Source organism: Periplaneta americana, chromosome 13, assembly GCF_040183065.1.
Source record: "Periplaneta americana isolate PAMFEO1 chromosome 13, P.americana_PAMFEO1_priV1, whole genome shotgun sequence".
Taxonomy (NCBI): Eukaryota; Metazoa; Arthropoda; class Insecta; order Blattodea; family Blattidae; genus Periplaneta; species Periplaneta americana.
Genome location: NC_091129.1, coordinates 69,717,387 through 69,744,610, shown reverse-complemented (window position 1 = coordinate 69,744,610; position 27,224 = coordinate 69,717,387). Strand labels below are relative to the sequence as shown.

At 34.6% G+C, this 27,224-nt stretch overlaps 1 protein-coding gene across 1 annotated transcript in view; it reads right to left on the bottom strand.

Annotated features, from left to right (window-relative positions):
• Positions 1–4,207: 4,207 nt before the first annotated feature.
• LOC138712020 (hemocyte protein-glutamine gamma-glutamyltransferase-like) overlaps positions 4,208–27,224 on the bottom strand; it is a 116,905-nt gene continuing 93,888 nt past the window's right edge. Inside the window, exons 12-14 of the mRNA XM_069843404.1 lie at positions 18,685–18,845; positions 14,248–14,384; positions 4,208–5,372 (exon numbers count right to left, since the gene is read on the bottom strand). Of these exons, the coding sequence (XP_069699505.1) occupies positions 5,222–5,372; positions 14,248–14,384; positions 18,685–18,845 (449 nt within the window). The 3' untranslated portion in view covers positions 4,208–5,221. The remainder of the gene's footprint in view (positions 5,373–14,247; positions 14,385–18,684; positions 18,846–27,224) is intronic.

Below are 27,224 nucleotides of genomic sequence, written 5' to 3'. Positions count from 1 at the left end.
CATATGGTCCTGAGCAACCTTTCAGCGAGGTTTGTTATACCGCCACGACACCAGTTTCTGGTTTTCGATACGAACAATTCTGTGATACCATTTCAACGGTTTCCAAGTCTTGAAAATTCCTTCCACGCAGGAAGTGAACAATAGATCAAAATATATGATATTCTGAAGGATCAAGATCAGGGAAGATGCTCAGTGTGGTAGCAGTTCGATGCCTCCCAATTTCTGTATTTTTTCCATTTGTTTGATTGGCATGGGATCTCACTTTGTCCTCTTGCAAGAGAAGTCTATTTCGATTAAATAATGCCGGGTACCTCTAAAAATTCCACCAAACACATAACAAAACTTTGGGGCTGAACTGATTCTGTTTATCGACAAATTTAGCAAACCGGAGGGAGTCGAGCTGACATTTTCTTAGGCTCTCAGGTAAGACATTTCTAAACGACGAAGTAGTGTTTGAATTTAAGCTACCGAGGGTTGAACTATGGTTTTCGATATTTTGAAGTAGGCTATTTTTGTAAAGTTTCTGTCCGCCGTTTTGGCTCTGTAGACATAGTATGGCCTTCCAAACTAAACAGTTCGTGTTTCGGTTTCCGGCATGGACTATAAAGGCAATTATTTTCCTTCCACGGGACTGGGTGAATTTGCCTTGTCATGTGTTGTCCTGTGTGCTCAGAGGTGGTCCTGTGCGGTGCTGACCACACGACTGAGCAATGTGTGCCTGTATAGTGTGGTTCGAAAAATATATCCTCCCCAACACCAAATTGGATTTCTAAGTCAGTATGAAAAGGAAGTGTTTAAACATAACACAGAAAAGACAGTGTAAGTTTTCATATATGATCAGTTTGTTTTGTTTTGTTTTGTTTTGTTTTGTTTTGTTTTGTTTTGTTTTGTTTTGTTTGTTCGTTTGTTTGTTTCTTTGTTTGTTCGTTCGTTCGTTTATTTATTTATTTATTTATTTATTTATATAACTAGCTAGCTAGGTAGTGAGTACAAATTAAAACTATAAAACAAAAATGTTTCTAGCCACTACCATAAGAGCCAGGCTCGAATAAGGTGTGGTTTTAGCCATTTAATTTCACATATCAAGATACGATTATATTATATGAAGAAATCCTCATAATAGTACTAATACAAATCCTGTTCTTTAAATCAACCGAGGATGGTGTAGGAACTTGTACAGAGCACTGCTATGCTTTAATAAAAACATTGCTGGATATAGTCAGGTGACTAAAACAAATAAGGTGTAACACACATTTCCGAAAGCGACTTTACCTCATTTTCTTCTTTATAAGAAATGGTGACATATTTTAAATAAAAGTGAATGGTGTACTGTAAGTGCCACTATTTTTGTACGTTCGTAAGTTGTCAAAAAATATAAATCTGTTTCGATTGTCACTCAAACAAGAAAATGTTCTTTCGATATCACATGATGTTATTGGTGCGAATTTGAAATAATAATAATAATAATAATAATAATAATAATAATAATAATAATAATAATAATCCGTGGTGCTACAGCCCGTGAAGGGCCTAGACCGACCAGCCGGCTGCTGGTCTCACGCCCACATGTCGAAGCAGAGGTGGACGATCATCCAAGCACGATGATCCGCCCCAGCCGTTATAGCTGGCATTCGCAACCGGATTTCGCTACCTATCGTAGCTCCCCAAGTGCATCACGATGCTGGGTGGGCTCCGGTCCCATACGCTGGCCGAAATTTCATGAGAAAATTTCTTCCCCCATGAGGACTCGATCCAGCGCGCATTCCGTAATGCGAGTCCTAGGCAGGATGCTTTAGACCGTGACGCCACGGCGCGGGACCGAATTTGAAATAGATTTTTTTTATTATAAATATTGTTGTGTTCTATCTTGTGCCTGTTCACTATTTAGTTTATATTGAACTTCACAGACTTTCGAATACACAGGATTTTTTAAGAACTATCTTCAATTTTAGTTTAAATCTTTTATTGTTTCCAGCAAATGATCATATAGAACCATATTGATAGACATTCTTAGTGCGGGCTTCCGGTGGATGATCAGCGAACTAATGTTTTTCGTATTCATAAACCAGTGTTAGCGATATGATATGAATCCTGTACAAGTAACCAGTCGATAGCCGGGGCTACTTTGGCACGCTCGTAGCGCGGGCTAGCGAAATGTCTATGCATAGTACCCATAGAATTTAAAGTTATTTCGTAACGCAAGGGTAAGTATTGTGTACGCGTGGTTGTTGGAGTCGGCAATTTTCTAGATATTTACCATTCAATTAAGTGTTTAAATAATGTATTCTCAAGTTTATGGATTGGGATATTCACACATATCAGCATTAAACACAAGTCATAATAAAAAGTTGGCTGATCCGAAATCGAATCGCTAAATATTTCAGATTTTCGATGTCTTTTAGAGTCACAATGTTTTTGTAAATCATGACGCTTGTTAATCCTTATGTCTAACTTACACTCTTTACACCATAATATATTTTCGTCCTTGAATGAAGAATGATCATCGTCGAAGTCTTTTACAAGGACAGGCAAAGTTGCAGACTTTATTGGCGGCGTTTTAATACAATTTCACTAGATAACAATTGAACTCCTGCCGAAACGTTTACTTTTTAAACAGAATTTGCATACGAAACTGAAAGTACATCAGTAAAGTAAATAACTAACATCATCCTATAGCCAGTGTTCCCTAAACTTGTAACCACCTCTAGACAATATTTTGGTGTCCTAACTTCGTTCTCTAGTGATGAATTGTATGTGAAACTCGGAATATATCCTTCACTCCTTATGTATAATTGTTGAAAATGACTTACTTGGAGTTTGGAAGAAAGTTCTTCAATTTTTGACACCTACTAATGTATAATACAGGGTTTTCTGTTAGGAACTCGACTGGACCCCGCAACCCGCATTGCCTTTGCATAGGGTGACTAGACGTCCTATTTTGTCCGGACATGTCCTCCTTTTTAGGTCTTTGTCCGGGGTCCGGGCGGATTTTTAAGAAATCAAGAAATGCCCTCCTTTTCGTAGCTTGTGTACCTGATACTTTGAAATTATCTGATTTGACGTCTTTTTAAAATAATTTGCCTGTAGGTGGTAGCAGCGTCGACGGAATACACTCTTTGCCAACGATCATAATAACTCTCTTTGCTCCCCCTTGTTATAATCCTCACATTACAGGTAGTTAGTAAATCGAGAGATCTAGGTGCGAATGTAAATCTAAATAGATATTTTCTGTCCTCTTTAATAATTGAGAGGTGCTCTGCAATAACAAGGTATGTGTAAGGAGTGAGTGTTTGACAGTAAGTAAAAGTAACATTGTTTTCATTAAAAAAAAGAAAGGTCTTTCCAAATCTGCGTTCTTGAATTAGTATAATTGATAGTTTATATGTAAAAGTTTCATGTATTATTCGTCAAAATCTCGTTATTGAATTTGTTATTTTGATACATTAATTGTGGCGACTATACCGAGGTAGGTTTATATATCTTGTTACTGCAGGGTATCCCTCAATTACAGTTCTCTTGACTTTCATATGTAGCTAACTGTAAAATCATTATAATTAAGTTTTTCATAATTATTTTGCAGTGAAATAGATATTAACATAGGTACTTTGAAGGAAGATATAAGCTTAAATTTGTGCTGTAAATATTTTGTAATGAAATAGATATTGATGTAATTTATAGTATAATATAGGCCTAAGCCTAAATCTAGGTATACATATTTTCTGTTCTCTTTTTTTCGAATAATGTCCTCTTTTTTGAAGCTTTGTGTCCTCTTTTTCATCGATGTGAATCTGGTCACCCTACCTTTGCAGGTTATAGTGCGGCCCCTTTTACCAGTAACTCGAATCAAATTGCGTTGCTAATGGAAGACCCTATATTAGTTCACATCCTTAACAATTATAAATATTCAAATTTTGAACAAGGCGGTGATACTGATGGTGATGACAATGATGATGATGATAGGAGTAAGCCATATTCATAGACATTCTTAGCGCGGGCTTCCGGTGGATGATCAGCGAACTAACGTTTTTCGTATTCATAAACCAGTGTTAGCGATATGATATGATATGAAATGAATCCTGTACAAGTAATCAGTCGATAGCCGGGGCTAGTTTAGCACGCTCGTAGCGCAGGCTAGCGAAATGTCTATGCATATCACCCACAGTGTTTATAAATGTATAGCGTTTGGAATAGTTGAAATAATGCAGCATTTAAAATTTACTAATTTAATATGAAACTGAGTATATAAAATGAAATTATACATTAAAATATAATAATATATTGCCACCCACAACGTTGTGTCATGACAACATACTTGAATTCTCACATTACATAAATTGTGAAGAGCCAAGAGAAACATTCTATTGTAAGCGTTGGATGAAACTTTTGACACAGAGTTGTACTTTTGAGATACATGTAGTTCTGAACGCTAAAGTAAATTCCATAGTATACATATATAATATTCTTCTCTGCTTTACCTGAAACATTATTACTTTCATAAACCTCGTCTCATAAAACTTATTGCACGTGAAAATATCTAACACATTTATGATGCATTTTTTCACTTTCTTGTCTCTTTCTTATTTCAATGCCTTTTGAAATCACCAACCATCTCTATCTCAATATAGATTTCAGGATGAGGTTTTGAAACGTTTTTACTTTACTAAGAGTCTAATTGTCACTTCAATTTATCGTTTTTAAATCGTTATTTCATTACCCGTCTCTTTTGTGTAGCGTACTGTTTTCTCTCTTAATAAAATTTCACGAAAATTGACTTATTTCAGTTCTCTGAGAAATCAGATTATGAGTCTATAAAGTATACAATATTATAGAGTTCTGCAGAATTTAGTGTTTCACAATTTAAAATTATTTACTGATATCCCTAGTATAATAATCCTACTTATACTATATTATATACGAGACTTTCTTGATAAAAATCATAACCTATAACTAGATTCATTTCTGATTGCTTGTCTTAAGATGTTATCGATTCATTTTTCTCTAATTGGCGGAGCCAGAATACTATATAAGGTCTTACATAGCTTTTTCTTCATGAAACAATGTTTTCATTTTTATAAAATTTCACTGTTATGGAGTTGCAAAATGTTTCTTCCTCAAGTGCAAAAAGACACGTCTGATATATCTTTATGAAGAAATTTAAGTCTTCGTGGTTTGTAAATATTTTATGCTCTCTGTAAACGCCAGCAGTGTGGAATACAGAGCTTTATTCCTCTTCATCAAACACCTCGATGTTTGCGGATCCCGTGATGTCCACCAGTTCTTTGGAAGAGAAGGTGGCCACAAGCTTTTGTTTTCCTGATCTCTGTGGCGTAAGACTGCTTTCAAGCTTCACTTCCTCCTCTGGAAGCACATCCCTTGAAAGTAAAAAAACGTTTATACACATTTTTCCCCGTATTTAAATCTTCATATCCATTTCTTCATCTGGCCAAGTGATCCACATGCATTACAATGTTTATTATTGTTAACTCAGCGAAAGAATGATTGATGAAGAAAGATTCTTCAATGAAAAGTAAAGGGTTTTAAAGCAAGTTAAGATAAATATGTTCAAGCATAGTAGACAAACTTGTTTCATCTCCATTAAAAGTAGCAGTATCGTACAAGAAGAAGAAATATAAATGTATTGTTTTCTTCGCTATTGCATCATTAGTCAATAAAGAGAAAAATAAGAGTAGAGCAGCGAAGATGAAATTTCTTTATTATCTTGATTAAAAGTTAGTTTCAAGCACAGAGGGAAACAGTTCTAGCATAGTCTAGTACATACAGTCACGAAACTTGAGGTGATTTTTTGCATTTCTCGCGATAACAATGCTCCAAGCGGTTAGCAACTGAGAGTACTAGGAACAATAGACTGTGCGACAGTAGTTAACCTAATGGCTAGCAACTAAGGTTCAACTGTCATTGGATGCATATTCCCTAGTAGAGCTGGGGACGGAGAAAAGTAGATCCGTTAAGTTACTCGGTTCTATCGGTTTATGTGCTTGACAGCGGAGCACCGAAATTACTCGGTTAACCGTAGCCGTTACCGGCCAGTTCAAACGTTAAAACAGAGTTCTCGTGTTTTACTTAATTGTAGCAGCCAACCACGTACTGTAGATACTGTTGTATTTAAATATTTTCTGCTGCAGGACAAATTATTTCCTTATCCCCAAAGCGGGCTGAAAGGCCTCTAGTATTGAAGAGGAGTTCATTCTATTATATGACCTGTCAAGTGGGCCTAACGAACACTGAATCTGAACATATTACTGTAAATAATAATAATAATAATAATAATAATAATAATAATAATAGTATTACTGTTATTATTATTATTATTATTATTATCATCATCATCATCATTATTAGTGTGTTTGATTAATATTGAAATATGTTAAAAAAAGAAGTGCATTATGTTTTTCTTATATATGTGTTTATTGGATTTGTGTTACTTCATCAGTCATCATTTTATTTGTATTTATTTCTACGAATTATGTTACCTAATTACTTTAATTTATCAATAATATTATTCTTCACCAAAGAGAACATGGTTGTATTGGAGGGTTAGTAATGTTATAAAACAAATAAGCATTATGTTCTTCAGTTTAAGATTCCACGTTTAATTGATAATTTATCCACTTTCCGTAATAGTAAATAATTTTGTGTGTTATTTTTAAGTGTTTTAGGCAGCGCTTCATGGAGCCCGTTTCTTTCTATCTTCTTTTTTACTTAGCTGCAGCGTTTAACGTTTACGTCACATGTTAATTTATTAGCTGTTAGTATTATAAATTGTTTTATAAATTTTATTTCGTCTGTCATATATAAAAACACTGAAAGTTAAATAGGCCTTTCATACAAAATAACTCCGCAAATAGCTGTAATCGCGCAAATGAAATTTTCAACCGCCATTTTGCAATGAAGAGAAGCACTTTTTTCTCGTCAATCGGCAAAGCGAAAGCGCTTTACTACAACGCTTTTAAAACACGCTTGGTTTCAATTTCAAAGTACGTTCTAAAATCGACTCAATCTATCTAAATTTTAAATCTGCCGCCACAAATTTGTACTCTGTACTATACTCGGTTCAACCGAGTAATGACGTCACAGTAACTGCTCCGAACCGAACCGCTCCGTCCCCAGCCCTATTCCCTAGGTATTGAGCTTCGTGACTGTATGCACTAGACTGTGGTTTTAGCGTCGTTGTGAGATAAATTATGACTCGAGTAGTGGCGATAATGCTGTATTATTATCTTCAACAACAAGAAAATCAAAACTAGTTTGAGCTGCGAAAATGAAATTATCTTATATTTAATAAAACAAAAGTATGGCTCAAGAAAGGGAAATAAACTGCATTATTATCTCCATTAAGAAGTGCGATTCAAAAGAAGGAAACATAATGCTGTTATCTACACTGAAACAGAACTATGGCTTCATTAGTGCAAATAATATGAGGTTATTGCGTTACTTGCTTGTGTTGGCATAGCATCCGTGTCAAGGGATACTGCCTGTTTTAGGGCCTTATATGCCCTCTTCAGGCCGGGATGTGTATATTTTATAGAGGCTTTAATCGACTTGTGTAGCAGGGAAGAAGGGCTTGTAGTTGATGATGTAGGCGCTTCTGCACCTTCCGCTTATTTAGGGTTTTGTCTCTTATTAGGTGTTAACATTGGCCAATGAATGGTCTGGAGTCGTTTGTTTGGGAATCGTGCAGTATGGCTAGCTCTTATCGATAGAGATGAGAATGATATATCGGTTTTTTGCGAAATACCGAAATTTTCGTTTCGATATATCGATATCGAAATTTTGACTCAATATATTGTATAATATATCGGTTTTCTCGTAAATTTGTCGTTTTTTGTGGAATCATTATCATTATCAACAACAACAATTTCCACACTAGACAACTCCGATAATTCCCGACAGATGGCGCTAATGAAGGTGGACAGTTACATAATTGTGCAACTTTGAAATATCCAATACAATCAATACCTCGATTGGCTGGACTGGAATTCGAATTCAAACTGTTTAATATGCAGCATCAGAACGAATAGAAGAAATAGTGTACGCACTCCTATATTTTCCCATTGTCGGTGGCGGACCTGACAACTAGTGGCGCTTCGATCACTAGGATCTATTAGTTGTCTGTAGTCAGACATCTCGAAAATATATTTCTCGCGCGTTTAATGATGAAAGTTGCTAGGGATTGTTAATATGCTTTGTAGTTGAGGGTTATGTAGATGTCTTCACTTTCTTTTCCTTTGAATTAACCAGTGACAAAATAATATTGTGTTATGGTTTAAAACATAATTACAAAAATGCCGTACTGTTTTGTTCCAGGTTGTAGATCGGAATACAGTAGAAATAGTGTAACAAGAGATTTCTTTTCATCTCCCAAAGAAAAAGATGAGCTTGAGAAATGGGTTACAGCGATTCCGCGGAAAAATAGGCAGCTTTCGGTAAATAATCGTATTTGTGATGTGCATTTTTCGGAATACAAGATTATAAAATCAGACTGTTTTATTATAAACAGTCCTAAGACAGAAATATCGCGAGTGCCTTGAAAATTACAACCAGGAGCTGTACCTCACATTTTTCCTAATTTACTGAATGATTAAATATATTAAAATAAACGTTACGAAGTAGTAATATCCGATGAGGTCAAACTCAGTGAAAAAATTCAATTTAATAATTATTCCCTTACAGTGGAAGAATTTTTTTATTTCGGAGATCTCACGACTGATGTCCAAAAGAAACAATTAGCAAATCATGCATTAGTATATATGTTCATGTCATTTATGCAAGATTGGATTCAAGCAATTGCTATTTAACTTACGTTAGCAGAAACGCTACTCCAGATGATATTCTTGCTAAAATTCTTATACAAGTTATACTACAATTAGAAGCAGGCAACTAATCATGGTGAGTAATTTAATTCATTTCTAGGCACGCAAAATATCATTGAACTCTTTATATACTAACATTTTGTGGGTTTTGTAGGTTTCGTTTTCTGTCCCTGAATTCGCAACTTGTTACGAAAGATTAATTAATTATTTAAATACAAAACTTATAAAATTACTTTCACAAAGTTTCAGATCCCAATGTATTTTCTGTTACGAACGTTCATAATAGTATTACCTGACAGAAGACTATTAATTATGTATAAGGGACTATAAAGGTATTTTTCTTAAGTTGAACAGCCGGGTTAAATGGAAGAAATTTGCTTTTAAAAAGGACTACAGTGTAACAAGTACTGTGAACTCCTTCCAAGTCACGCTCATAGCGGTAGCAGCGCCGCGTTGCGGCAGATCCGTGTAAACTCACAGAGTGAGTACACTATTTCTTCTATTCGTCCTGGCAGCACCAAATTCAAAATGCAGCGTGTGCGAACGTGGGACAAATGGGAGGTTTATCTACTACTGTTTTAATATTTTTATTATTGTTCTCCTAGGCAGGAGCAACTTCCATCCTGAAAGGGAACCGTCTGACCTCAAAACGGGTAAGCCTATCAAAACGTTTATTTCTATACTTTGAAATTGAAAGAGAAACAAGGATTTAATACCAGTGTGACATTTGTTTACGTCTATGATTTCTATGCACAACCTAGTGCTGACATTCTGTTTTCTTATATCTTTTAGTGCATAAAAATTCTATTCCTATCATCGTCACCATTGTTGTTTGGAATGTTGGACTGTAACAATAACTTGCAATGGGAACTTACTATAGAAGGATTGTATCAAATCAACTGTGAAGTTTGTTAAAATTTGTAACATTCTAAGTACGGTTTACTTACATTTAAAAATAATTACAAGTTCTGTTTACTTGCATTTAAAAATGATTACGTTGTTAGGTAGAAAAGAGCATTACGGTTTACTTACATTTAAAAATAATTACAAGTTCTGTTTACTTGCATTTAAAAATGATTACGTTGTTAGGTAGAAAAGAGCATTATATCTGTGTCCTAGATTGAATCTTATATAACATTAGAATAATTGAATCGTGTTCCAATATCAAATACTCAACCATGTAGAGTTCACTTAACTCTTTCCCACTATATCATTTAAGCTCCCTTGCCTCCACCATAACTTTCATTTAGGTTAGGATCTACATCATATGGTATTAAAAATGTATTGTTTATTGTTACAACTTTACATTTATTCTTTTGACTGTTATGATGTTAATTTCAATGGTAAAAAGGAATATTAAATTTTAAGAAATTTTATTGTAATGCAGTAAATGTAGCCTGAAAATGCAATTTGCTTACGGAATAGCGATATATCGATGATCATTCCATATATTTTCTACGATATATATCGTTTATTAAATTCAGGTTTGCAATATATTGCAATATCAATATATCGGCATTTAATTTATTTCCTCCATCACTACATACGTGTATTAAGTTCGGACAGAACTCCACTTTAACTATGGCCAATTTTCATATTAAATAAGGAGTTGAATATTCATTTATTTATAACTACGGAGAAAAACTTTTATTAGAAAGAAAATTATGGTTTGGGAACAAAAAATAAAACTGCATTATGATATCCGTTATGTAAAAATTATGACTCAGCTACTGAAATAAATTCCATGAAATGATAATGAAAGATGAGAAGAGAAATTCACTGAAGAAATGTATTGCAATATTAAAAGTGTTCGACTAAAGATATTTTGATGGCGTGAACAGGAACCTTACTCTACACTTCATTTGGCATTTTTCGCTTAGCATTACTTAAAATAAAAACTTAATAATTGATTTATGAAATCCATTTGATTGCGTGAAACGTCTTTATTCTCGGAGTGTCATTTTATATAAGATAAGAATGGATTTTAAATATTACCACACACTGGATGAATATACATGAAAATAGCAATGAAATAAGGAGAAATGGGAGTCGAAACAATTGAAAGGTAAGCGATCGCGCGTCCTTGCAAGGGAATTTGGGGAGGACAGGAAGTGTCTATGTGAGCTCAAAGTGTGTTGGCCACTTGTCCCACTCTGATCTTTGCCATTCCGTTTGGAGGAATGTATAAGAATTTATGAGTACACACTATCTAATAATTAGATAATGAAGCGAGACGGACCGAGGCACTTTAAATAGACAAGGAAGGGAGACGGACCGCCTGGTACCACGAGTGAAGCCAAGAACTCATGGAGAAGCATCTCATGTTAAAACGTTACACATTTTCTCTCCTTGTAAGTAGAGTATAGACGTATGACGTAAAAAATGTTTGACTAAAGCCAGAAATGCTCATTGCTTCACATGATACGTTAATTAGCTTTTATGACTATTTTCTTAAGACTACAACTTTGTTTATTCTTTTGCAGACATATTATGATACATACCAAGTTTTTATCCTGAATTGTATTTACTCGTATATACGTAGTGGTAAAACTGACATGAAAAATTGTGATACACCAAAAAGTATGTTTCTGTTGTAAGTAAAGCGAAGAATGTAGGTTCGTGAAGCAACCGACAGCATTCGGATAATAAAACGCATAAGAGAATAATATTTTATAACCCGCCAGTGTACTTAAGACAGTCTTTATAATTCACTATGAAAAGCAAATAATCCTTTAATACAAACGTTACTCATCCTGTCGTGACTTTAACTACCTGTAAGAAGGAAAGAAATCAGTGATTTGTAGGCTAGCCTATGTTATAAAAGTGAGGTTTGTCATTTTCCTATACTTCTCTAGTGACTAGATTAGATTCACGCACTTAAATTTCACAGAGTAATTATATATCCCATACAATTCTGTTCGTTTTTGCTTCCTTTTCGAGGTAATTTTTTTATGAAGTATTTCATAGCTCTTTTGAGATAGCCATTGATTTAATTTTCAATATGCTCAGTCAGTTTAAGAGAGCAGTATATTATGATAATGAATGATTGAAAGAATATTAGTTTTGTCCTTTATTGTGCAGAAATTTTATTCGAACAAATTAAACTTTTCGTTTTTCAAAGAAATTTTACAATGTTACATTTGTTTGGATCAAATTTCTGCACCTTTAAAGGATAAAATTGAAATTATTTCAATAATTTATTATCATAATACACTGCTGTCTTGAACTTACTGAGCATGTTTTTTAATTAAATCAGTGGCTGTCCCAGAACACGCTATGAAATGTTTCATATGAAAGAATTTTATCCTGAAAAGGAAGCAAAAACGAGCAAAATTGTATTAAACTTTTTTGTTTGAAATATCTCAAAGAATAACCCTAAAATTAACTACATTACTTATGCTTCACCCTTAACAATTTTCCTGTTAGAAAAATAATTTGAAAATATTAAGTTCCTACACAAAATGTATATATTCATTTAGTTTTATTTTTGTATTGTGGAAGATTAGGTTAGTTTTGTATAGTAATTTTCATGAGTATCCATTACAGATATAATTACAATCAATTGTTAATGTAATTTCTATTACACCCTATTGAGGTCCACAGTATAGCGGAAGGTTGCGGCTGCCATTTATACAGATATCCGGCATTAGTAGTAGTAGGGATGTCAGTTCTACGTGATTGCCGTTTTTACACTCAAGAAAATACTACTCGCACTCATTTCTGTTAGAAGCTGAGTGAATCCTAGGGTCATAATGCGGTCGGAAAAATTAATTAATAGAAGAAATCCATAACTCTATGAGGGTTCGAACCGACGATATTCCAGCTTGCAGTGCAACATATTTACCACGACACTACCATCGGCCCCTATAATTTTATTATACTGGCTTACATGATGATGATGTTTATTATTATTATTATTATTATTATTATTATTATTATTATTATCATTATTAATTCTTAAGTATAAAATTCTAGTGACACTTTATTTACATAATTTCATTTTTATTAACTTAGCTTAAAAATGTCTCGAAAAATCGTTAGAGTTGATTTCGAGTAGATTTTCATTTTATATTGTTTTTCGAATAAAGACGGGTTATTTTTTAATAAAATTATCGCATTTTATCTACATTATCTCTTGTTGCATGGAATCTAGATATTAAATAGAAACCAAATTCGCGTATAACAGAAGTTAATGCATCGGTGTATATGGGCCATAGAGATACGGTTAGGCAAAGAGATCATGTGTCAAAATCCACTTTCCCGGTACCTGAGTATTAGAGATGAATAACGATAGAGAAAGCAAGACTAACAGCGTCCGCAAAGCCGAAAACCCGTACGACAGTGTTGTGAGTGTTTAGAGACATCGAGATTGATCACTCCCGAAGTCCCGAATGTCAAGTAGCCCTGAATCGCCACAGTTGTTTATACCTGACCGAATTCTTATCTACCTTGGCAACTGTTATGTATGTATAAACAATCAAGTAGCCTATTTGAAAATTCATCTCTACCTTGCAGTGTATAATAATAATAATAATAATAATAATAATAATAATAATAATAATAGTAATAATAATAATCCGTTCTCCAGTCTTTATTTAATTACTAGGCCCTTATTAAAAGGCTAGGAATTTTCTTTTCATATGTTTAAGATCAAGTGTGCAATCTCAAGTAAAACGATATTAACGTTATGTTTTATGTTTCTTAGAAATGCAAATTTATTTGAGATTTTTTTTTTTTTGATATTTATATAACTATATGCAATATCATATAATAGAACCAGAACATTTTCATAACTAAGATACTGTTCTATTTTTTTTGTCTCATTAAACATTTATAATGTTATTTATTTCAATGATGTATGTTATTCAAAGTTACGAAATCTTCCCACGCCGACCAAATGATAATTTCGAAAATGATGAGCGAGACTCGAAGCGCACGAGAATGACGAGATGAGACTCGAAAGACAAATGCAAGAAATACAGCGAACGAGAGCGCCAGTTAGTTTTGTTTATCTACTGAGTACAGTACCACTTAGAACGCCTATTTTCATAAAAATATGTAAATACATTTTCTTGATTTCATACTTGTACAATGAAGAAAAAGTCGTTACGTGACTCTGTAACATAGTAGGTCTTTGCTGTCAGTATGCAATAAATTACGAATCACATTATTTAAAAAATCTACAGCGTAAGAAAAGGAAGATTTTGGTTTTCAACAATATTCTGTCTTTTAGCTTCCCTTTCGAATATTACCAACTAACCGGGCTATCTTGTAGCTTAAGACTTGCGAGATAATCACATTTTACATAATAAAGTATAGGTTGCGTAGCAGATATATAGAGAAGAACACAAAGAATGAAGCTGGAGGGAAAGCAAAAGACAAGTGCTGTCATATTTAACGAACAGAAAAAGCATACCTGTAAGAAATGGCCGTGTTCCTGACTAGCCCTGGGCCGGCGTAATGGAACTTGCAGTTGGTGAGAGTTGTCTTCAGTGGGTTCTTGAAGCTGAACTTCACAGAGATTGGTTTATTCACCACCGGGTTTCCAATTACCTGTAACAAACATACCACTAATTGATACGTGGTTTATTGAGCAGCAGAGCTGTTCAGAAATGCAGACATGATCACGCTTGGCGAATAGTGAGGGATTGGACTACAGATGTGCCCGTAGTAGGTTAGCTAACCTAGTCTTATGTTTTCCTGAAGATGTCGCGGTAGAAGTACGAACACTGTATGCAAACTAAAATCATCAATCCTTAGAAAAGAATTGTTAAACATAGGCACTAAACCAGAGTCACTAAAATGCAATTACGGCTGTTGAAATGATATTTCTCAAATATATGTGTATGTGTATGTATTTATTCACACTGTAAATGGGTATATACCCGGTGGCAGTGGTAACTAATTACACTCAATAATGACAATTAATAATAAACACAACTAATAAAAACAATAATTAATAATAATAATAATAATAATAATAAAATAAGAATAATAACAAGGAGAATCCTAAATTAAATGAAACATGGTCACTTAAAATAACATTTAAAGTAAATCTAATTTGTACCTTAACCCTAAGTTCGAACTAAGACCCACGAGTGTGACAGGTTCATACCTACACAAGTACCTTTCAGCACTACACTTATTTCGCTGTCAACTCACTCACTGCACTGATTCTACCTGATTTCACTAACACTTCTAACCATTTCACTGTTCAAATACTTTGCACAGCCACTTCATTGAAACCAACACATTTCACTTACACAATAGACTTCACTGACACTACACACTTCACTGACACAACACACTTCCTCACTGATAGAACACTTCAAATAACAAGATATCAATTACACCCTTTAAATAGTTCCTACCGTCTATTAGTAAAGTTCTTAAGCCTATTTTTGGTTACTGGTAAAGCCTTTAGTAAGTCTGCAGGTAACCTATTTTTTATTTCTCTCCAGGCAGGCTCACCTCTGTATGTTTTGAACATTGCGCATAATCGAATTCGCGTTCTCCGGTCCGTGAGTGTGTCCCATTTTAATGGTGAATTATTACGACAATACGTTTTTGAATCTTTTCCAGTGTCTTTATATGTTCTAATCTGTAAGGAAAGGCTGCACGGAATAGACAGAATACTGAAAGAAGGTATCAGATATTAGCCCAATATAAACTTAATATACAAGAAATTGGGGATTATAACCTTCAATGAATAGAATATATGAAAAAAAATACTAATCTAAGTAGAATACTAGCGGTAAGATATAAGGCAAATCGGCTAATTTCGCAGTATTAAGGTTTTCTGTCTATAGCTATACCTAAAATTGCTTGAAGAAAATTCCTTCATGCAGCAGTTAATCATCAGACATAATTGTATTGGTTGGTATAAAAATTCTATTTTTTAAATATATCCCAACAGGGAAATAGCTCCATCTAAAACATGAGATCATATGTGTGTTTCAGGAACTCGTGTAACTTCGCAATACTGCTCGGGCAATTTCGCAGTAATACATGTGCAATTTTTAAGAATACTCTTTATAGCTCAAAACCTGTTTTAATGTAATCTAAACATCAGTACGGTACATGTTTACACACATGAACTGAACACACATTAACAAACTAGGCAATAAATATAGAACAACTGGGCTTCCATTATTAACATTAATAACAGGAAAATGCTTGCATATTAATTGCAAATTAATAAATTTATCTAACACATATCTGCATTAAACATTATGCTAAAGATAGAAAAGAAACATTATGAGAACTACTTAGGCCTAATCCGAATCAGCTTCCACTAGCAAGAGAATTGTTGGTTCTCATTTCTCTGCCATTGTTTGAAGGTGGACAGATTTTGCTCCTTTTGTGGGGACTCAATTTTGTTAGATTTGGTAACCAATGAAAATCCTGTTTCATCTAAATTTCGAATGAGATTAGGCTTGGTACTCAGTTCTGCCTTCTCATATACACTTCCTTGCACATCATAAAAATCGTTCGAGCGAGTTTTGGCTGCTGGTGGGACAGATTTTCTGGCTGGCGCATACTTAGCCCATAGCACTTCTTAAAGGAAGTTCGAATCTACGTGCCACTCCAACTGCTCTGCCGGCAACTAGCGGAAACTAGTTAAGAAATTGAGTACCGGCAAAAGCATATTACGAACAAATTATATTAGATAAAACAACAAGCAAGGGTTCAAATTAACCATAAGAATGTGGAGAATTCATTAATCATAGTGTGATAACTATAGTTCTGAATATCTCGACGATATGCTGTCCAGAAACCAAGCACAGCAAATTCACTCACTCTATCTGAGCAAACACACACCTATTAAAGCAGATAGTCGTATAGCTTTCGCCAGAATCTTCCTGCATGAAACACTCCCGACAGGTTCTGGCATTTATCCGTATGTTTTGTAAGCTCAAACAAGCACGGACAACTCCACAACTAATTAATATATGAGATAACGCGAAATTAGCCGAGTTTGCCTTACAACAAAACCTGGGTCGTAAGTAACTGAAGGGTAATGATTTAAATTATGCACAAATAAATACGTATAAATAAAATTTGAATATACGAGGGCTGATGAAGAAAGACAGACTAATTTTTTTTCACAGATGTTTATTACTCTACTTCAGAGTTTATATGACTTTTTTAAAGTAGCCCCCTTCTACTTGAATGCACTTGTTATAGCGTTTCTTCCAGTCCTCGTACACATGAAGCAGGCCATTATTTGTCAGATCCATGAGAATCGCCTCATCTTTATGTATGGGTAAGAAAATTTTAATTCCTGTATTTTAACACAATCTTCTACGACAGTGTTACCCAAACTTTTTTGATCGCGGATTCCTTTCGACTCGAAAAAAGATTCATGGATCCTCAAATTAAATTAATCGCTAGATTCATATAGATATGGTAAATATAATATGCTCCCATATTTTTATATTCTATACGTATTTAACATCGACAATATGTCTACAACTACATTAATTACCATGCATAGCTATGAGTTCATAAACATGCAGTAGTATTTATAAACTGCGTGTATTTTTTCGATAATTACATGCATAATAATAATAATAATAATAATAATAATAATAATAATAAAATACCTTCAAATTGATAGTGTGAAGAATGGTGTTTTTTTTTTCTCGTCACACAAATTTCATTGTTGGTTTTCGCACTTTTCACCAACGTATTCTGACACTATTTTAACCTTTGAAGTTTACTTTGAAAAAATGTATATTCTTCTTCTTACATTCGGGGTGGTTTGTTTCCAAATGTCTACGCAGTTTCACGGGCAATAAACAACTATTACTTAACACATTGTTACATAGCAAACAAAGGACGTCCGGAAAAATTTTATTGCCTGTATACATAAATCCAAGAGTTGTCATATTTTCGCTTTTTGGTTGATTCACCCGTTTTTAAATTAGCAGCACTGGCTGGGGTGTGACACCTGACAAGGTGATCGACTGATTTCTGAATTTGCAGAAGTGTAATTTTTATTGTCTTTTATTATACACCGATTCATTGATACGACATTGCATAATATGAAAGTTAAAATTATTCGTAATATTAAATTAATATTATGTTCGGAATCAAAGACACGTGGTTATTAACACTCAGTTTAAGACGAACACCTCAGATATGCCTGCTCGTACCGAATGAATAAAAACTGACTTCAGAATAAAAGTAGCAGAAGCACAACGCGTGCATATCAATGGGCGAAATTCGTTTCTTAAAAAAAATATGTCAAAATTTATTGCTGACTAAATAACATTGTCAATCAAATTTATTTTGCGATTAAGACATTAAGTCCCCGAGCACATTTACAAAAACTTATTCTTGCACTGTCGGTCTCCAGAGAAAAAAAACTACAAACATTCACACACACCAAGCAGATAAGAACTAACTAGTAACTCACCACCCTCGTCAAGCAGATAAAAAATTTTCAATAGAATTGACTACATTAACTGAAAAAAGGAAGTTGTTTTTTACAACAACTCGAAGGCCAGCTCGCGCAAGGGCGAGGTCTGGTCATCTACTCCTGCCGATATACTAACTTTCACAAGTACAGTCGCGTACAGTACGGTACAATCGCGTCGAGGAAAACGGTAATTTTATATGGTATTCATTTAAAAATATATATTACCAATCGCGGATCCCTGATAAGTATTGGCTGATCTCCAGGGATCCGTGGAGCACACTTTGGGAACCACTGTTCTACGACACTAATTTGAAGCAATGAACAATCGTTCTGCACGAGAAAGTCATAACTGACTAAAATTAATTGTATTCCGAAAAATATATTTAATTCAATTTAACTTCCAAATTAAATACCTAGTTGAAATCTTACCTTAATATCGAGGTTGGGCTTCAGCACCTGAAAATCGTCTTCCTCGCCCCATGTTTCGTTTGTTTCCACGACCGTGGCTATGGCATATATCTTCATGTTGCAGTACTCCACAAGCTTATCAACATACTCCTCAGGTTTCACAGTAAGCCGCAGCATTTCCTCTGTACAGTAAATAAAATTACACTTGTCAAATCTTTACTAAGAATTATTACTTTTTTGTTTTGGGCCTAAATCGACCAGCCTGCTGTTGGCCTCACGCCCACATACCGAAGCAGAGGTGGGCGATCATCCAACCAGAATGGAGGTATTATGTGGTTAGCACGATGATCCCCCAGCCGTTATAGCTGGCATTCGCAACCGGAATTCGCTACCTATCGTAGCTCCGCAAGTGTATCACGATGCTGGGTGGGCACCGGTCCCATACACTGGCTGAAATTTCATGAGAAAATTTCTTTCCCCATGAGGACTCGAACCAGCGCGCATTCCGTTATGCAAGTCCTAGGCAGGATGCCTTAGACCACGACGCCACGGCGCGGGACAGAATTATTACTTTAGTGTTCTGTAACACTGTTTTAATGGAATAAATTTTTGCTTGAAGATAAGAATTAACAAATCATATTATATAAAAACTGATAAATGACATCGATGCACAACAGTGCCTGTAGGTACTCATGTTTTAGACATGTCACACCGAACACATTAATATTTTAAAATCATTTAATTTCGCAAACAATTCATCACCCTAAATAAAATATTATTTGTATTACATTCAAGAAGATGTAGTACTGCGCATTACCACGTGACTCATGCATACCTCGTTCCAGCAGGAAAAAGCGATCTGTGCTCACTCAGTAGCTCAGTAGCGTCATTGACTCTATTGTGATAACATATTATATTCTGTTGAACAGCATGTGCATATAAACGATACTTTTGCTAAACGTAAAAATTGGAGGTGTTAAAGACGTTTTATATAAAATTTCCAAATTCCACGATACATAGTAGGTATTCACGTTATCATTTTATTTTGTTAACGTCCGTTAGCGATATAAATAATATTCAAGTTATTATTTGTATTCTGTTATCGTTCTTTAGCGATGTAAGTAAAAAAAAAAATTCATTTTAGATTTGAAACAATACAGTTACATAATAGTAGCGTTAGTTTTTCTTTTGATATTATTACATTATACTATCTTGTAACACAATAAAATGAAAAGGAGTGACGAGGATTTGAACCTGAAACGTTGACATATAAATTCCAACGTTCTTCCGACTGAGTTACAGGGGCACAAGTAAAGAAACTGTGCGGAGAAATTTGCCTGAATCCCCCTCCAAGACTTTCTGATGATTTGTGGAAACTCGTTCAGTATGCCTGGGATACCAAGGAACTGAAACGACTAGTCGATTCCATGCCCACTCGACTGCAAGATGTTATCTTGATGGGAAGGAGATGGACTAAATATTGAATGGTGGCTTTTTGTTTTGTTTTTTAAACTTTCGATTGTTTGAATTTTCTAAGGCAGATGCCAGTAAGTTTGTTTTGTATATGCCACGAAATATATTTTTGCTGAGAATATTGTCTTTCTTTCTTTCCATTTGCAGCCATAATGTCATAATCAGTAGTAATTCTAAAGTTATGCATTCATGAACCTGATGTTAACTACTAAAACAGTCAGAAAAGAGACAAGAGTAATTATATTTTCTCTCTCTCTCTTAAGACCCAAAAAAAAACATAAAACGCGTTACGTTCTGTTTAAACTAACGACCGCACGAATACCAACCCAAAACGCTAACATTACGCTGTAACAATAAGACGGAGAATCCTTTAATTATAAATGTAGATATCAGGCCTGTCTCCGAATTGTAGCGGAGATACCCGAAGGGAACTTTCTTTCTAGAGAGCGGTCAGCGGCCACCTTTTCTTTTGACAGCTGTACAAACTTTTACCTTTCTGTGGTTTGCATTTTATTAATATCTTCATAAAATATTGTATTGCTTTATATAAGAAGTCCCTTGCGCCACAATTTACATTATTTTTAATTGATATTCACTTATATGATTCTTGATATACATTGGAACAAACATTACTACTGTGTTTTTCTGTACAGTAAGTGGGTAAATTACTAGGAATTTTTATGACTATTAATTTTTTTATTTCATAATAAAAAATGAGTAATTTATTGATTAATTTTATAGCAAACCCCTAAAGTGAGCTTTGATCCCATGTATGTAAGGATCCATTTACGTGAATATCATTTAAGAATAGTGCAAGCGACTTTTTATATAAAGCAATTCAATATTTTAATAAAATATTAATATAATGCAAACGATTTTTTATAGGCCGATGAAATTTTGTACATTTGTCACTATTAAGCAGATATACCAGTGATCAAAAGTTGGTGAATCTAGCTTCATAAGTATGGTAGTTATTGATTTCACTATTGTGAACTTGGAGAAATTTCAGTATAGTGTCCCCTTAAATGCGGAAGCCGGAGAGTTTGCATGAGAAATGCTGTTGGAAATGTTTAGATTTATAATTTTTTTATTTGCAACATTGTTGTCTTTATTTGTTACTTGTAATTTATTAAGTTTATATTGCTATAATACCTACAATTGTGATGTGTAAGAAGAAATGTATTGGACACTTACATGTACATTTATGCTCTAATAAATGTATATTTATGCTCCGTAATCACGACGCACGCTTTGGTCACCGCTGGTTTAGAGGAATATCGTAAAAACGTCTACTGAACCATTCTGTGCCTGTCGAAATACAGTGCTATCATTTTACGAAGAAACTAGATTAGCCTACAGCAGAACTCCGGCGTACACTTTCCTGAGTGTGGTGCTTGCACCGGCGGGGAGCATGTTGTTACTACCGGAAAATGAAGACATTCAGCAACTACAGAATAAAATAAGTCCACTTCGAAACGCAAGCTTTTTAGGAATGCTAGAGTTAGGATATTTACGAGCAAATCTCCGAACGCATCTTCTATAATCATCTTTTTTCACGTAACATTCCACCAAATAAATTCGTTATTGAACCGTATACTTAATTTTCCAATCAATTAGGCCTATTAATACTCGAACAACAATCACACACATGTTTCGGTACAATTCTCAGGAGCAACTAACTGCTGGACTGTTTTGCAGAACTGGCTGCCCACGCTGCGGTCGGAAAAGCAGGAACCCGGCCGGCGCACTGTGGTCCAAAATCCATATTTAGGAGAAAAAAAGTAGAAAAATGACACGTAAAAAAATGAAATAAAATCCTTAAATTATTTTTCGTATATAAATGAGTAACACTGAACTGATAATCTTAATCAGCGGAAGTGGCTGCAGCCGGAGAAGCCGGTAACATGCCACATTTCGCCACCCAGCATTCTTACTCAGCAAGTGCCGCGAGTCTGCCGTTTTCTACGTGCTGTAACTCTGTTATAAATGGTCGATTCCATTCATATTTGGTATCAACATGTCAAGTATGTCTTTAGGTATTAACACTGTTTGTTTTTGTTACATTTAAAGTTATTATAGCATGTCAAATTAGCATGAATGGACACGAGAGAAAATATAAATATAATCATTGAGTGCGGACTTGGCTAAGATATAGAAAAAAAACCCTTTTGTTCCGTCCCAAAATGATTTTTTTCAATTCCTCGAGTATTTAACTCTATTTTAAATGAAGTCTTAAGGTGCGCAGATTTGTGGAAGTAATAAATTATGCGCACTATTCTTTCGAGGTGCAGTAGTGCAATTTTTCTCGATTGCAGTTATTTAAATATCTGAGAACTGAATTTGCTTCCGAAGTACAATTCAGGGAATTCAAGGTGGCAGCTTGTTAATTACGTACCAAACAAGTTTGCCGAGTGCCCAACAGATGTCATAGTACCTAAAATGTTACACTTCTCCCATAAGATAATTTATCGTTGGAGAGCAAGAGGATAAAGAATATGAGTTTTCTTTTTACCGAAATGAACATTGTCTTAGCGAGCTACTTATTAAATTAGGTTCTCATCGTGATGGTAATGAAAATTTAGAGAAAACGTACCCCTGAAAAAAGTCGTGGCTGCCCAAGAAAGCTTTTCCATTACAGCAAGTATAAGGTCGAAGCAAAAACAATCCAGAGAATTAGAGCTTATATACAAAACAAGTTCACTACCTGTAACTACTGTATAAAGTTTCATGAAAATCTGTTAAACAGAAGAAAAGTTACTAATTTTGTCTAAATACATCCCCCTATAAGAGGCAGTTCTCTTATACCAATGTAATCAGAGTTTGTATACAAAAAAAATGTACTACGTGTGATTACTGTATAAAATGTCATAAAAATCTGTTAGATACAATAGGAGAAAAGTTACTAATTTTGTGTAATTGCGCCCCCCCCTATAAGGGGTAGTTCCTCTTATACCAACGTAATGAGAGCTTGTGTACAAAATATATATGCTACCTGTAACTACTGTATAAAATTTCATAAAAATATGTTAGATAAGAGAAAATTACTCATTTTGTCTAATTGCGTCCCCCTATAAGGGGTAGTTCCCCTTACAGCAACGTAATCAGAGCTTGTATATAAAACATATATGCTACCTGTAACTACTGTGTAAAATTTCATAAAACACTGTTAGATATGAGAAAAATTACTAATTTTGTCTAATTGCGTCCCCCTATAAGGGATAGTTTCGCTTAGAGCATCGTAATCAGAGCTTGTATAATAAAACATACTGTATATGCTACCTGTAACCACTGTGTAAAATTTCATAAAACACTGTTAGATATGAGAAAAGTTACTAATTTTGTCTAATTGCGCCCCCATATAAGGGGTAGTTCCCTTTATGCCAACGTAGTGAGAGCTTGTACACATAACATATATGCTACCTGTAACTACTGTGTGAAATTTCATAAAACACTGTTAGATATGAGAAAAGTTACTAATTTTGTCTAATTGCGCCCCCATATAAGGGGTAGTTCCCCTTATACCAACGTAACGAGAGCTTGCATACAAAACATATATGCTGCCTGTAACTACTGTGTAAAATTTCATAAAATTCTGTTAGGTAGCAGTAAAGATATTAGTTTGTCCCGCTAAATTTGCATTCTGGACCACTGCGCGGCGGCGGAATGATGCAAAGTTCCTTCGTAAAATGAGAGCACTGTACAAGTAGGAATTGGAATAGGCTAGTAATGATTATAACTCATGGTACTACAGCCCTTTAAGGGCCCAGATAGACCAGTAGGCTGCTGGCCTCACGTCCACATGCCGCAGTAGAGGTGGACGATCACCCAACCAGAATGGAAGTACAGTGTTGTTAGCACGATGATCCCCTCAGCAATGATTATAACATACATAATACTATCCCTTTGTAACCATCATTATCAAAATTACATTCTTAATTGCTGTTGTAAGAAAATATATTTTACCATAAGCTCAAAATTACTTTACGTTATTAGAGACACTCTTTCCCTAAACTTAATTTATACCGGAACTGAATCAAGAATATAGGGAGAAAAATAAATTATTGTCGTGAGATATTAATCCCGTTGATAAATCACTGTAGTCTTACGCAACATACACACGCAAATGTGTAATGAACACTAAACATTTTTTGTCAGCTATCTAGAAAAAAGAATCTAATTTTCATGAACATAACGTGCTTGCAAAAATTATATTCTCAGAGACACACAAACTTGGGCTTCGATTTCACTCGGACATGCAACTTTTAAGCAGCATTCAAATGCAGGATGTAGACCTGTCATTTGCTCTGTAATATTGTCTCTCCACGCAATGGATTCTAGTACTTAGTTATTGAATCCAATGCCGGCATAAATTGTGGTTACAATATTCTTCATTTGAGCATTTTGATATACTAAATTTAATGAAAAACACTTTTAATTTGTCCCAATACTGTCGTACAAACTATAAATACTATATTGTAATGAGTACCAACTCTATAACAAGGTTTCATGTCAATATTATTAAAGATGTTGAGAGTACGAATGGCTGCATTCTGTCTGATTGTGTGCATAGGTACATATTGGACAGACTGTATGTTGGTTGATACGTGACATTTGAGATACTTTTACGAGTTCGACATTTTCTCGCTAATTAATCTGGCAATCTTTAATTGCTTTTAGAATGTCCTGCATTTGTAACTGTACCCAAATATCTTCACTTTTCTTTCTATCCAACAAAATGTGGTTATGATATAGAATGAAAGCGTTACAGGAGATTCTTAGATTCCTGTAATTGCGTGAAAAGTTTTTGCTTTCTTTTGGGTGTTATTGTGGTATTTAGTCTTTTAAAATAATCGGTTCTTATTTGTAAGGATTGTGAATATCATTAAGAGTGAAATAAACTTAACGAAATTTATGTATTATTGTATTATTGATTACTTCTTCTTTATTGAATATATACCACATATCTGTACAAGTACAGTACATTTATTTTGGTTGGGCTCGCTACTTCATGGAATACGGCGACGGCAGTTACGCAAGCCTAAGCCAAGTAGACAGGCAGCAATAAGGCGGCATGAAGTATGAGTCAGTTGTTTTTAGAGATGTGGGCAGTGAGGTTTCAGCTCTCTGTTTGTGTCTACTGTTTGCGACTCGGTTCTAGGATTTCATTTGTTGTCACTTTTTAAAATCGAATCACCTGCTCAGTGTCGTACAGAATTTCGGGAACGATTTCCTAGGGTTGATTCACTCAACAGGAAAACTGTTCATAAAAATGTGAAAAAGTTCAAACTACGAGTTTAGTGTTATACAAGAAATATAATCGAGACGTCACGAAACATACGAGAAGAAGTAGCCGATATTTCGGAACAGAGCCGCAACGTGTGACTCAAAACATGTTTAAATGCTGCAATTCCTGCCTCGAAGGAAATGGGAAATACTTTAAACATTGTCTTTGAAAAGATAAGTATTTTTTACATTTTAAAATTGCAAATAGCTGTCCGTTTTAGGTTTATCTCGCGTGTTCTTGATTCTCAATCGACCACCATGCGAGCCGCGTATGGACAGCTGCGCTCTTCAATACCGCACATACTGGTCTTCCGAGAGCGGGCCCTAGCAAAATAAATGCACTGTACCGAGTGTAAAAAGTTACGCCCGAATTTGAATGTATTTGCTTCTACACCATGATTACCTGAAACGTACCATAACCATAACCATTCTACTCACACTCTACAACAGCTTCACAAAATAATAATAATAATAATAATAATAATAATAATAATAATAACAATAATAATAATAATAACAATAATAATAATAACCTTATAATGGAGTATGCTTGCATGAATAGAAATCGGGCGTAACCTTGTACACATCAGGGTTTAAGTCACAGTCGCATTTGTCGCATTTTGCTACTCCACTTCTAAAAATGCAACAAACTTTGTATATAAATGTGCAAAAATGCGACAACCACATTGGACTTCAGAAACGAAGATGATAATGGAGAAAATGAAATCAGAGATGTGTATGAACTAATCTAAAGTTAAATGAAATGCTAATGACATGGACAATGTTCAAAAATATATTGAGCAATAGATGTTCAGGAATGAATTTCATAGAGTTGGTACAATTCATGTTAGTTAAGTGAACAATTTCCTCTGTAATTCCATCGCATACTGTGAATTGTGAGCGAGAAACTAGAAACCCGCCTTTTAGTAAAAAGAGTTAGCACTCTGCTAACAATAAATCTTGAAGGGCCTACACGTAAAGAATTTAAAAAATAACGTATTTTAATGTGATATACAGTAAATTCAGAAGTAATTGATTCTAAACGTACTTAAGTATATCTAGAGTGTGGTAAGATGGGTTGAAAGTAATAAAACACCAAGAAACAAATTACATAGCTTTTTGTTTCTGGATACTTTATTAATTTTATATGTATGCACAATTATTTATGATATTACACAAGTATTTCGTAATTTGCACAAATATAATTTTTATTTGTGCATTTTTGCGACAAAAATTTATTTCCTAGCTTAAACTCTACTACACACCCGTTATTTACCATTAAATTACAGTGTTCCATTTGAATTATTTTGTTGGAGAGCCATTAATATAGGTCTATGATAAGGGAAATAATAAATATAGGCTATTGGTTTGTTGCAAAAGTTTTTAGCGTTTTTCCGCTGTAAGAGCAGAAGACAGTAATTAATCCCTACATTATCTATGACTATTGTTTTTCTATTCCGCATATTAAGAAATATTACGTGGTTATGTGAACACTAAAAAAAATGGTTATTGGGACAGTGAAAATCCACACCGTTTTCACGAACAACCGCTACATGACATAAATTTGAGCCATTTCGGAGAACGAACTGCGGCGAGTTGCTGGACACGTCTTCAAGAGATGTGCAACCTGTCAGATATCACAAGGACGTCATTTCGAACATGAATTGTGAATTCGGTAAGCACATCATTACGCAATACTAACCGCAAAAGCGCGGAACGAATCCTCCGCATATGGTAGCGTCGTTACGTATGAATCAGCCACCGTGAGTGGGGTTAGGAGTCTAGCTCTGACTGGTTCACCCTGT